This window comes from Manis javanica, chromosome 3, assembly GCF_040802235.1.
Source record: "Manis javanica isolate MJ-LG chromosome 3, MJ_LKY, whole genome shotgun sequence".
Lineage (NCBI taxonomy): Eukaryota > Metazoa > Chordata > Mammalia > Pholidota > Manidae > Manis > Manis javanica.
The window spans coordinates 78,727,665-78,741,716 of NC_133158.1; the positions used below are offsets into that span (position 1 = coordinate 78,727,665).

The window sequence follows — 14,052 nt, forward strand, 5'->3', positions numbered from 1 at the left end:
TTTGGGCCGCTACCCCGCCCACCAATCCTGCCAGCCAATAATCTTCACCACTTTTCCGCCACACCCGTCCCTTCTTTCGGACGCTACCGAGGCTCTGGTCGCCTCCGCGCCGTACCACCGCTGTATATGCGCCCCTCCTACGCTCCGCTAGAGGAGAAGGCCTTCTGCCCTTTTTTCCTGAAGGCTGAGGGAACGACATCGGCTACCACTGGAAGCCCGAGACCCCAAAAGTTCGTCTCACAAATAGCGGGGCGGGGGGAAGGAAAGAGAAAGGGCTGCCCAGGACTCCCACTGATTTCGTTTTCCTTAACCCGGAAATGGTTCTCCTCTGTCTCCCCCTCTGCTGTTGAAAAGGGAAGAGAATGACGGCCAGGTCTGGCCCGTCATGCCCTGGGCTTCCGGTGACCTCTGGCCCTTTTCTGTCGTCCGCTCTCGCTTCCTAGTGTGCTCGCTAGCTCACTGTCTTCCTGCTCTCCCTCCGTTTTCTTTCGCACGCCGCCTGGTGACTGTGGCGCCCGCGACCAGGAGAGAGACGGTGGCGTAGGACACTCGTGATGGCCGCCTCTAAGCCTGTGGAGGCGGCGGTGGTCGCAGCGGCTGTGCCCGGCTCCGGGAGTGGGGTGGGCGGTGGCGGCGGCGCGACTGTGGGCCCGGGCACCGGGGGCCTGCCGCGGTGGCAGCTAGCGCTGGCTGTCGGGGCGCCCCTTCTGCTGGGCGCGGGTGCCATGTATCTATGGAGTCGGCAGCGGCGGCGCCGGGAAGCCGGGGGCCGAGGCGACGTCGGCGGCCGGAAGCGCAACAGTGAACGAAAGACCCCCGAGGGCAGGGCCAGTCCCGCCCCGGGCACCGGACACCCCGAAGGCCCCGGTACTCACTTGGAAATGGTGAGAAGCAGCCCCGGGCAATGGAGGTGGAACCCGGCGGGTGCAGCCTTTCCTGGGCTGGATGAGTTTCCTATCGGACGGAAGCTGCCAGGGTGCAGCCCATGGGTTTAGGGAAGCTAATCTCTGGCTGCCTTTATGGGGAATGGAGAACCCCGAGGGCACAGGTTGGCGATATTCTTCGACAGTTCACTTTTGGTTTCAGAAAAATAATTTGCTTTTCTTAGTGACACAGCGTTTATCCTTAGTGTTTGTGGGTACGGGGATCATTTGCAAGGTGATCATTGTGTTTAGTGAAGGAATCTAGTTCTATTAACGATTGGTACATTGTGATTGATACAACTGACTTTCATTATTTACAAAGTGTAGAACTGAATCGGCAAGAACTTTATAATAAGGAGCCACCCCATTTTTTAAAATGTTTTAGGGTGGGTGTTAGGTAAATAGAGTGACTGTTGGTTGACAGTAAAATGGTGTTCAAGTAGCATCTGTTTTTTCTTTTTTTAAATTTTTTATTAAGGTATGATTGATATACACTCTTTTGAAGGTTTCACATGAAAAAACAATGTGGTTACTACATTTACCCATATTATCAAGTCCCCACCCATACCCCAATAGCATCTGTTTTTTCATCTGTGTGAGCTCTTAAACTTTTTGGGTAGAAACATCTTATATTCATTTTTATGTTTTACCTGGACACTTATATGACCAAGACTGACAAGCATGACACAGATTCTCTGACTTGTTAGGCCAAGCATCAGAGTATCTGGTGAACTGCTTTGTATGGTTTTGTTGAACTGGCTTATTAAATCCTTTTGGTATCTGACAACTGTACCGGGAATTAGCCTGGCTGCATTAAATAATAGTGGGATAGGGTGGGGTGCAGGATTTTCTCATATTTGGGTTTGTACATTGGTAGTTTCAGAGTAAATCACAGTTCAGAGAAACCTTTAGTCAAATAACTGACAGTTATATATATTTACAAGTCATTTCCACATTATACTACTTAAGTTGAAGACATGTTTTTACCAAGTGGTGACATAAGCTTTAATGGAAGTTTCGATGTGGGAAGTGCCTACTGTATGTCAGGCATTGTGCTATGCCATGAGAGCCAGATAATCTTTCTAATGGGAGAGTAAAATATTGCCCTTTTAAGTATAGAAAAGATGCAGTACAGTATGCTGGAGGAACCCATGGACTGAGAACTAGGAGATGTGCACTGTATATTGGGCTTTCTAGCATAGTTATCATGGGAAAGTCATTTCATCTCTTTGACCTTAGTGTTATCACTGTAAGATAAGAGAATTAAAATATCAGATCTCTTATATTTCTTTCAGCCCTAAAAATTGTGATTCTGTGTGCTGCTGATGGAAATGGTAATCAGGGAGATCTTTGAATTAGTAAATCATCACTTATCTTACGTCATTTTCACATGTCTGAAATTCTGTGGTCATTTCCTATTTCATTTGTTTAATTTTAATCGCAGAAGAATAGTAGATGAATGAAAAATACATAAAAGTTCTCAGTTCCATAATAATCACCAAAAATAAGCATAATTTTTATATATGAAACTCAGTTTTGATATTTAATTGCCTTTTCAAATATCCCACATCCTCCTGTTTGGCATTTGACAGAATTTGTCAAACAGATTTTAAATTTCCTAAAATTCTGTTTTCAGTTTTTCAGCATTGTCAGGGTCAACAGTGTGATGATTTTTAAATTTCATGGTGTTTTGTAGTTTTATCAAAACAACTTTTTTATTTGCCTGACTGCCATTAAAAATTAGGCTTTAAGATTGACTTCTTTGTGTAATGTCAGCTGCTTTAAAATGATTTATTTGGCCCCAAAATAAACCAAAACACTTGTATATACTGCTGTTTATCTTGTGGAGGTTGTGGGCTTATACCTGTAATCTCCCTTTCAAATTACTAGATGATTCTTAGGTAACACAATAGTAACATTGTCTTTGCCATTTTTAGTGGAAACTGGCATTTTAACTGATTGTAACCAGTAAATGCTGAAAGACTATTTTTTATTTTCTAGGCAGCCCTTAGAATTATTATTGTACTATAAATATAACTGACCACTGATTGTAATTGACTTACTATCTATGGTTGGAGAATATGCTTTTTATTTGAATAGTACCTTTAAATTGTCAACTTAAGTGTGTTTGGTAAATAAGGGATATTTGTTTCAAGTGATAGAAAAGCTGGCACACTCCTGATGCCCTAACTGTTTTTTCTGCACCCAGGCAATAGTTATAATTTGTAAGGGAAAGGACAGACTCTGTTCAGAGTTTGATACCATTGTATAAAGTGGAAAATCAGTGGTTTTGTATGTTGGCTTATATTTGCCTTAATATAAAATGAACTAATAAAACCACTAGGCTTCTATCAAGTTTGAGATTTTCATGTGCAATGTAGACTATATCCAATTATCTTTTTTCTGTAATAGCAAACACTTGTAAAGCAAAAACAAAAAACTCATTTTTTTTTAAATTAATGGGAATTTTAGGATTTCACTAAAGAAAATCTACATTTTACAGCATTTGAGATTGAGGTACTTGAACTTTAAATCCTATTCCATTTGGGGCCATTATTTTTAAAAAATCTACCATTTTGCTTCTGGTACCTTTTAAAAAAACTTGAAGAATTACAGATTTTCAAAATTGGAAAAGTTCTTTGAACATCATCTTATCCAGAGGGCTTCTTAGTCTCTGGGCCTGAGTTATCATAAAGGCCCCCACCACCACCACCACATAACCGCTAAGCATGGTATCGAGGCTGTACAAAAGTCTCAAGTGTTCCTTTTTTTAAAATAACCTGTTTTTTTTTCTTAATGTGTGTTTATTTAAAAGTATTATTGACTTTATAGTAGCTTCTTGTCCAGTTTTTTAATCTGATTTTTTAAAATATTTATTCTAGAATTCAAATATTTTTAGGAGTTGCACAGGAGTTATACCACATGAAATATTTAGAAACCATTAATGTAAGCCTTCTAGAATGAGAATGGAGAAATATATGTAAACATTTTAATAAAGGGAATCAAAGACTGAGCAACCTGCTGCTATCAGTCATGTTTGAAATGAGATAATGCTGTCCTCCCAAATGATCGGTTTCTAGTCATTTTTAAAAATCGGGGTCATCAATGACGTTTCTATATAATTAAGTGCAATGAACACCTCATTTTTTATTTTATCCTTGGCAGTATTTCACATTGCCTTCTTTTAATTTCATAACTTTTCCTGTGGCTACTGAGACTACTTTGAATTTCTTTGCTTTTTAAGAACTTGCTGATACCTCCCCTTCTGATTCTTGTCAGTCTCCTTTCCAGGCCCTTTTCTCTGCCTCTTCTTTTTGGTGACTGTGGTTCTCATCATAGGCATTCTTATGCTCTGTACCTGCACTGGATGCTTGCTAACCGTGCGGCAGCCTTTCTTATCACTTATATACTGATGGTCCACTATCTTATTGATAGCCCAGACCTCTCAAAAGGCCCAAATTTGAAGGGGATCTTCACTTCATTGACTGCCTCACAACTATTTTATACTCAGACTCCTGTTTTTCCTGAGACTACCCCTTACCAATTATTGTGCCTCATCTAACTGATTTCTAAGCCAGAAACTTAGATATCATACTTTTTGCTCCTCTCATGTTCTCCACATCCAATCTAGAAGAATATCCAGAAAATTTTTGCCTTAAATATCTGGCCACCACATTCCTACTGCCCTTAATTCTTGACTAAATAACTGCTACTCTCATTATTGTCTTCCTTCAATTTATTTGTCACTACCAGCGTAAATTCTGACTATCACATGCTTAAAACCTTTAAGTGCTGTTCCATTCACTGCCCACAATATAAAGTTCAAACTCATCAAGACTTAAAACCCTTCACAAACTTGATCCTGCTTACCTCTTCAGCTTCATCTGTTGCCACTTGTTGTTTCTCCCTTTGGATGTTCTTTGAACAGGTGCACAATACCCCTACCTTCTCATCCTTCAAGTCACAATGTGTAGGTCATTTAGCCTTTCCTGGAACCTTTCTCAGCCTATGCACACCATTATGTGATTACATAACAATTGAACTTTCTCCTCCCATAGTAGTAATTACGTGGTACTCTTCATATTTTTCCCACTGTACTCGAATCTATGAAGTCTGGGATTGGCTGGCTCTATCTTTCTCACCACTGTATTTTTAGAACCTAATACAGTGCCTGCCACATAGCAGGTAGAGTGAATGAGCCAGTGAACCTTTATTCTTTAACATCAGGTAAGTTTATATGTGTATGTATTTTGATTTCACAAGTTGGGTATTTTTTCAAAATACTCAGTTTTTTTTTTATTCTACCAGTTGATCCTAGAAATTGGTTTGCCTCATTTAGGCATTCTTTTTATAAATCACTTGGTCTTCCATGAACTACAACCATATTACTACAGAAGCAGTATTCTTAAAAGAGAGTTCTTAGGTAAAAAGTGTTCTGTATTCTGATTTAGTAGGTGGGGCTGGTTGTAGATATAAAATCTTTCAGAACATAACATGGGAAAGGACTTTCTTACTAGGTATTTTCTTACCATTCTAGGTTTGATTCATATAAATTTAACAGTTGGTCAATTAAGTATTAAAAGATATTTCTCACTCAGTATAGGTGTTCCAGAGTTGATTGTTACTTTTATAAAGCTGGGATTCAAATTTGAAAATAAAGCTTTTGGAATTTGGTAAACTTGAGTGAATAAACTCATTTAAGAGGAACATTATTGCACCATCTTGTATATTTTTTAAGTTTTCTAAATGCAATTGTGATAATGTTAATAACTATTTTATTTTCTCATACACAGATTAATGTACCTAATTGTAGCTAATTTTCTTTCACAGTGATCATCTGAAAAATCTTTTATAAATACTTGCTAAGAATTTGTAATAATACCTTATTGCCAAATGTTTATCCTTGAAAGCTTTCTTCTGTAATGTAGGCATGTTACATTGTAGGACTTGTTTTAGAGCTCCTTTGCTGGTATCCTGAACTTCTGCGTGCTAAGCTCTGTTAGGGTTGTTTTCCTCCTTGGGGTATATTCCTGACTATCCTTTGTTAGTCATCTTTTTTCTAGAGCAGATTTTTCTAAGTAACCTTCACTGATTATCAAACCCTGATTGTTCTCCTACTTTGTATTCCACTAAATTTACTGTTATTATGCCGTAATACCTGTCATTTTGGCCTTTTAAAACTTGTTTTCCAGAGTAAATTAGCCTCTATGAGACATGGGAGGCACATGCCTAGGTTTTGCTTATTTGGCAAGTTTCAGCAGTGTTTGTTGAAGAGAGGAAGGATATGTATTTACTGTGTTTCTTACTGTTTCCTTTTAGATACATTACCTGACTTACTGTTTTGAAACCCTTGTATCTTATCCAAATAGTTTTGGATATCTGTGTGAGTGTGTGCAGTTCCTATCTTTGGACTAGTAATTTTCTAGTTATTAGCTATACAATTTGCTGATCACCTAGTGTACATTTTCTTAATGTGAACTACGGTTTCTATGCTTTGATCAGTGGTAGTTCTTTTGAGAGGCTTCCAGTTTACTTGTTTGTTTCCTATGCTGCCTCCAGTGTTTCCTTCAGGATGAAGACTCCTTTAAGTCAGTGTAGAGTGGAGTCACATCAAATATGCTTTTAACTAAAATGAATTCAAGTATATTGATTGGCAAAAAGAAAGAAAAAGATCTTATTTTGTTGATGAACTTTTGTCTTTTCACTAAATGACCTTTGCCCTGGATTCAGTAATAAGCAAGGTATTATACCTGAATCTGTTTCCTTTGTTTCAGTTCCATTGTGAATCTGGGTATGATTCTGGTGAGACTCATATTCTTCATAAAACATGGTTGACAATCCATGCAGTATAGAGATAAAATTTACAGCAATTTGGAGTTAAGATTTCTTGAATTTGAACCATGCCTTGGGCGGCAAGTTTCTCAATCTCTCTAGGCTTAAGTTGTATGTAAAATGGGGATGATAATAGTACCTACCTTGTATCTCCAGTGTGGTGCTCCTCTAACAAATTTTCAGAAATAATTTTGACAAATTTCAGGATTCCTTATAAGATTTGGTGCCAAATATTTGTTGAATTCATTGAGCACAATTACACAGAGTCATGGAATTATATGAAGAGATGGGAAGTTATTCAAATCCCGGATGAAAAAAAACTAAGTTTTCTAGTAGATGATTCTAAGTGTGTGACAGGCAGAAATGAATGTCTTTCCTAATGAATGAATTCCCTTTTTTTTTTTTTTTGGTATCATTAATGTACAATCACATGAGCAACATTATGGTTACTAAACTCCCCCCATCATCAAGTCCCCACCGCATACCCCATTACAGTCACTGTCCATCAGCATAGTAAGATGCTGTAGAATCACTACTTGTCTTCTCTGTGTTGTACAGCCCTACCGGTGACCCTACAGTATGTCTACTAATGGTAATGTCCGTTTTTCCCCCTTGTCTCTCCCTTCCCACCCATCCTCCCCAGTCCCTTTCCCTTTGGTAACTGTTAGTTCATTCGTGGGTTCTGTGATTCTGCTGCTGTTTTGTTCCTTCAGTTTTTTTCTTTGTTTTATACCCCACATATGAGTGAAGTCATTTGATACTTGTCTTTTTCCACCTGGCTTATTTCACTGAGCATAATACACTCTAGCTCCATCCATGTTGTTGTGAATGGTAGGATTTGTTTTCTTCTTATGGCTGAATAATATTCCATTGTGTATATGTACCACATCTTCTTTATCCATTCATCTACTGATGGACATTTAGGTTGCTTCCATGTCTTGGCTATTGTAAATAGTGCTGCAGTAAACATAGGGGTGCATATGTCTTTTTCAAACTGGAGTGCTGCATTCTTAGGGTAAATTCCTTGGAGTGGAATTCCTGGGTCAAATGGTATTTCTATTTTTAGTTCTTTGAGGAACCTCCATACTGCTTTCCACAATGGTTGAACTAATTTACATTCCCACTAGCAGTGTAGGAGGGTTCCCCTTTCTCCTCGCCAACGTTTGTAGTTGTCTATCTTTTGGATGGTGGCCATCCTTACTGGTATAAGGTGATATCTCATTGTGGTTTTAATTTGCATTTCTCTGATGACTAGTGATGTGGAGCATCTTTTCATATGCCTGGTGGCCATCTGAATTTCTTCTTTGGAGAAGTGTCTGTTCAGATCTTGTGCCCATTTTTTTATTGGATTATTTGCTTTTTGTTTGTTGAGGTGCATGAGCTCTATATATTTTGGATGTCAATCCTTTATTGGATGTGTCATTTATGAAAATATTCTCCCATACTGTAGGATGTCTTTTTGTTCTATTGATGGTGTCCTTTGCTGTATGGAAGCTTTTCAGCTTGATGTAGTCCCACTTGTTCATTTTTGCTTTTGTTTCCCTTGCCCAGGGAGATATTTTCATGAATATGTTGCTCATGTTTATGTCTAAGAGATTTTTGTCTATGTTTTTTTCTAAGAGTTTCATGGTTTCATGACTTACATTCAGGTCTTTGATACATTTTGAATTTACTTTTGTGTATGGAGTTAAACAATGACCCAGTTTCATTCTCTTCCATGTAGCTGTCCAGTTTTGCCAACACCAGCTGTTGAAGAGGCTGTCCTTTCCCCATTGTATATCCATGGCTCCCTTATTGTGTATTAATTGACTGTATATGTTTGGATTAATATCTGGAGTCTCTACTCTGTTCCACTGGTCTGTGGCTCTGTGCTTGTGCCAGTACCAAATTGTCTTGATTACTGTGGCTTTGTAGTAGAGCTTGAAGTTGGGAAGCAAGATCCTCCTGGCTTTATTCTTCCTTCTCAGGATTGCTTTGGCTATTCAGGGTCTTTTGTGGTTCCATATGAATTTTAGAACTATTTGTTCCAGTTCATTGAAGAATGCTGTTGGTATTTTGATACGGATTGCATTGAATCTGTAGATTGCTTTAGGCAGGATGGCCGTTTTGACAATATTAATTCTTCCTACCCAAGAGCATGGGATGAATTTCCATTTGTTAGTGTACTCTTTAATTTCTCTTAAGAGTGTCTTGTAGTTTTCAGCATATAAGTCTTTCATTCTGTTGGTTAGGTTTATTCCTAGGTATTTTATTCTTTTAGATGCAATTGTGAATGGAATTGTTCTCCTGATTTCTTTATCTGTTAGCTCATCATTAGTGTATAGGAAAACAGATTTCTGTGTATTAATTTGGTATCCTGCAACTTTGCTGAATTCAGGTATTAGTTCTAGTAGTTTTGGAGTGGATTCTTTAGGGTTTTTTATGTACAATATCATGTCATCTGCAAATAGTGACAGTTTGACTTCTTCTTTATCAATCTGGATGCCTTTAATTTCTTTGTGTTGTCTGATTGCTGTGGCTAGGACCTCCAGTACTATGTTGAATAACAGTGGGTAAAATGGGCATCACTGTCTTGTTCCTGATCTTAGGTGAAAAGCTTTCAGCTTCTTGCTGTTAAGTATGATGTTGGCTGTGGGTTTGTCATATATAGCCTTTATTATGTTGAGGTACTTGCCCTCTATAGCCATTTTGTTGAGAGTTTTTATCATGAATGGATGTTGAATTTTGTCGAATGCTTTTTCAGCATTTATGGAGATGATCATGTGGTTTTTGTCCTTCTTTTTGTTGATGTGGTGGATGATGTTGATCGATTTTCAAATGTTGTACCATCCTTGCATCCCTGAGATGAATCCCACTTGATTCTTGATGTATTTTTTAATTCAGTTTGCTAATATTTTGTTGAATATTTTTGCATCTATGTTCATCAAGGATATTGGTCTGTAATTTTCTTTTTTGATGGGGTCTTTGCCTGGTTTTGGTATTAGAGTGATGCCGGCTTCACAGAATGAGTTTGTAAGTATTCCCTCCTCTTCTATTTTTTGGAACTTTAAGGACAATGGGTATAACGTCTGATAAAATTCAGCGGTGACTCCGTCTGTCCCAGCAGTTTTGTTCTTGGGTAGTTTTTATGTTACCAATTCAATTTTGTTGCTGGTAATTGGTCTGTTTAGATTTTCTGTTCCTTCCTTGGTCAGTCTTGGAAGGTTGTATTTTTCTAGGAAGTTGTCCATTTCTTCTAGGTTTTCCAGCTTGTTAGCATATAGATTTTCATAGTATTCTCTAATAATTCTTTGTATTTCTGTGGGGTCAGTCATGATTTTTCCTTTCTCATTTCTGATTCTGTTTATGTGTGTAGATTCTCTTTTTCTCTTAATAAGTCTGGCTAGGGGTTTATCTATTTTGTTTATTTTCTCAAAGAATCAGCTCTTGGTTTCATTGATTTTTTTCTACTGCTTTATTCTTCTCAATTTTATTTATTTCTTCTCTGATCTTTATTATGTCCCTCCTTCTGCTGACTTTGGGCCTCATTTGTTCTTCTTTTTCCAGTTTCAATAATTGTAACTTTAGACTTCATTTGGGATTGTTCTTCCTTCTTTAAATAGGCCTGGATTGCAATATACTTTCCTCTTAGAACTGCCTTCACTGCATCCCACAGAAGTTGGGGCTTTATGATGTTGTTGTCATTTATCTCCATATATTGCTTGATCTCTTTTAATTTGGTCATTGATCCATTGATTATTTAGGAGCATGTTGTTAAGCCTCCATGTGTTTGTGAGCCTTTTTGCTTTCTTTGTACAATTTATTTCTAGTTTTATACCTTTGTGGTCTGAAAAGTTGGTTGGTAGGATTTCAGTCTTTTTGAATTTACTGAGGCTCTTTTTGTGGCCTAGTATGTGGTCTGTTCTGGAAAATGTTCCATGTGCACTTGAGAAGAATGTGTATCCTGCTGTTTTGGGGTGTAGCGTTCTGTAGATGTCTTTTAGGTCATCTAAAACCTGTGCCAGTTACATTAGTGTGTTGTTCAGTGCCTCTGTGTCCTTACTTATTTTCTGTCTGGTGGATCTGTCCTTTGGAGTGAGTGGTGTGTTGAAGTCCCCAAAAAGGAATGCATTGCATTCTATTTCCTCCTTTAGTTCTGTTAGTATTTGTTTCACATATGCTGGTGCTCCTGTGTTGGGTGCATATATATTTATAATGGTTATATCCTCTTGTTGGACTGCACCCTTTATCATTATGTAATGTCCTTCTTTATCTCTTGTTACTTTCCTTGTTTTGAAGTCTGTTTTGTCTGATACTAGTGCAACATCTGCTTTTTTCTCCCTGTTGTTTGCATGAAATATCTTTTTCCATCCCTTCACTTTTAGTCTGTGTATGTCTTTGGGTTTGAGGTGAGTCTCTTGTCAGCAGCATATAGATGGATCTTGCTTTTTTTTTTTTTTTAGAGGGCATCTCTCATATTTATTGATCAAATGGTTGTTAACAACAATAAAATTCAGTATAGGGGGGTTAACACTCAATGTACAATCATTAATCCATCTCAAGCCTAATTCTCGTCAGTCTCCAATCTTCTGAAGCATAACGAACTAGTTCTTACATGGTGAACGAATTCTTACATAGTGAATAAATTCTTACATGGTGAACAGTACAAGGGCATTCATCACAGAAATTTTCGGTTTTGATCATGCAATATGACCTATAAACAATCAGGTCAAATATGAATATTCGTTTGATTTTTGTACTTGATTTATATGTTGATCCCACATTTCTCCTATTGTTATTATTATTTTTATTTTTAATAAAATGCTGAAGTGGTAGGTAGATGCAAGATAAAGGTAGAAAACATAGTTTAGTGCTGTAAGAAGGCAAATGTAGATGATCAGATGATCAGGTGTGTGCCTATGGACTAAGTATTAATCCAGGCTAGACAAGGGCAGCAAGACATCCACGGATGCAGAAGATTTCTCTCAAAGCAGGGGGGGTGAGGTTCTGAGCCTCACCTCTGTTGATCCCCAAATTCTCACCTGATGGCCCCCCTGCGACTGTGCCTGTCTTAGGTTGTTCCTCCCTTGAGGAATCTTACCCGTCTCTGGCTAACCAGTCATCTTCCGGGGCCATACAGGGAAATGTAAAGTTGGTAAGTGAGAGAGAAGCCATATTGTTTGCAAAGGTTAGCTTTTTTACTTCTTTGCAGATTTATGCCTTGTGGCTTCTATGCCCAGCACTTGTCTCGAGGTATCTTTACCACCTGCAGGAATTATGATACTCGGTAAATTCGATATGAGGCACGAATTCTATTTAAGGGTTGTAATTAGGAAGGAAGAAGAAAAGCTATAGATGTAGCATATGAAGGAAACATGGGAGGATTGATTATTTCTTTGACATATCTTCTTGTATAGTACCTTAAGTATGTATAGGTTTTAAACTACTAACTAATTTGCACACACATATTAACATAATAGGAATACGGTGACATAAACAAAGCAAATCTATAATTACCATCCATCTCCAGTGAAGCCAAGAAAACCATTTAGGCACCCTAGGCATTTGTGAAAATTTATGTATGATATGATGGATATTGTCCAACTGTACTTGAACCATCAGACAAATTAAAGCAGCCCATTTCTGGGATCTGTTCACATCCCATATGTTCTTTGAACCATAGATAGTCTATAGTCATGAGATTTTGGAGTGCTACAACTTGCACCCCTCCCAACTCCTGGTTGAGTTCCAACAGTACAGATCCGGTCAAATTCGTTGTCTCACTGTATGCACATGCCAGCCTAGACATCTCCCTCCTCATTCCTATGGCAAGTCCAGGAGACGGTGGGCTGGATGCAGCCACAACCGCAGCATCGTCCGGATCCCTGTAGAGGCTTTTTGATGATCATCCCCCAGCACAAGTCCTCCAGAGAGTGCTGATGCTGGAAGCTCCTCCTCATATTGTATCTTAGTTCATTTTCTGGGTATCCAAGCTAGGCCTTGATCTTCTGCATAGAAACAAACAGACCCTTTGCCCACACTTTGACATGCCCTCTATACCACTGTGCAGAACTCATTGGAGGTCAGCACACAGTAACTGCTTTTTTTTTTTTTTTTTAATTAAGAGAAAGGAATATTATCAGAAAAGAGTACCTCTATAGCTGATAATCTGACACCCTTTAAGTGATCAACATTAAGGATATTTAAAGCATGCATTGATCTTTGATTTACCAATAGTTTTATCCTGTTAAGGAGTAATCCCCCTTTTCTTTCTTTCTTTCTTTTTTTTTTTTTTTATTTTTAATCTACACTTACATGAAGAATACTATGTTTACTATGCTCTCCCCTATATCAGGTCCCCCCTAACAACCACATTACGGTTACTGTCCATCAGCTTAGCAAAATGTGGTAGAGTCACTACTTGTCCTCTCTCTGTTGTGCAGCCCACCCTCCCCTTTCTCCCTCCCCCCCATGCATGCTAATCTTAATACCCCCCTTCTTCTTCCCCCCCCTTATCCCTCCCTGCCCACCCATCCTCCCCAGTTCCTTTCCCTTTGGTACCTGTTAGTCCATTTTTGGGTTCTGTAATTCTGCTGCTGTTTTGTTCCTTCAGTTTTTCCTTTGTTCCTATACTCCTCGGATGAGTGAAATCATTTGGTATTTCTCTTTCTCCGCTTGGCTTATTTCACTGAGCATAATACTCTCCAGCTCCATCCATGTTGCTGCAAGTGGTTGGATTTTTCCACTTCTTATGGCTGAGTAGTATTCCATTGTGTATATGTACCACATCTTCTTTATCCATTCATCTACCGATGGACATTTAGGTTGCTTCCAATTCTTGGCTATTGTAAATAGTGCTGCGATAAACATAGGAGTGCATCTGTCTTTCTCAAACTTGATTGCTGCGTTCTTAGGGTAAATTCCTAGGAGTGGAATTCCTGGGTCAAATGGTAGGTCTGTTTTGAGCATTTTGATGAACCTCCATACTGCTTTCCACAATGGTTGAACTAATTTACATTCCCACCAGCAGTGTAGGAGGGTTCCCCTTTCTCCACAGCCTCGCCAACATTTGTTGTTGTTTGTCTTTTGGATGGCAGCTATCCTTACTGGTGTGAGGTGATACCTCATTGTAGTTTTAATTTGCATTTCTCTGATAATTAGCGATGTGGAGCATCTTTTCATGTGTCTCTTGGCCATCTGTATTTCTTTTTTGGAGAACTGTCTGTTCAGTTCCTCTGCCCATTTTTTAATTGGGTTATTTGTTTTTTGTTTGTTGAGGCGTGTGAGCTCTTTATGTATTCTGGACGTCAAGCCTTTA

At 38.6% G+C, this 14,052-nt stretch overlaps 1 protein-coding gene across 1 annotated transcript in view; it reads left to right on the top strand.

Annotated features, from left to right (window-relative positions):
- The first annotated feature begins 254 nt into the window (after positions 1 to 254).
- TOMM70 (translocase of outer mitochondrial membrane 70) overlaps positions 255 to 14,052 on the top strand; it is a 48,729-nt gene continuing 34,931 nt past the window's right edge. Inside the window, exon 1 of the mRNA XM_036998627.2 lies at positions 255 to 884. Within this exon, the coding sequence (XP_036854522.1) occupies positions 555 to 884 (330 nt within the window). The 5' untranslated portion in view covers positions 255 to 554. The remainder of the gene's footprint in view (positions 885 to 14,052) is intronic.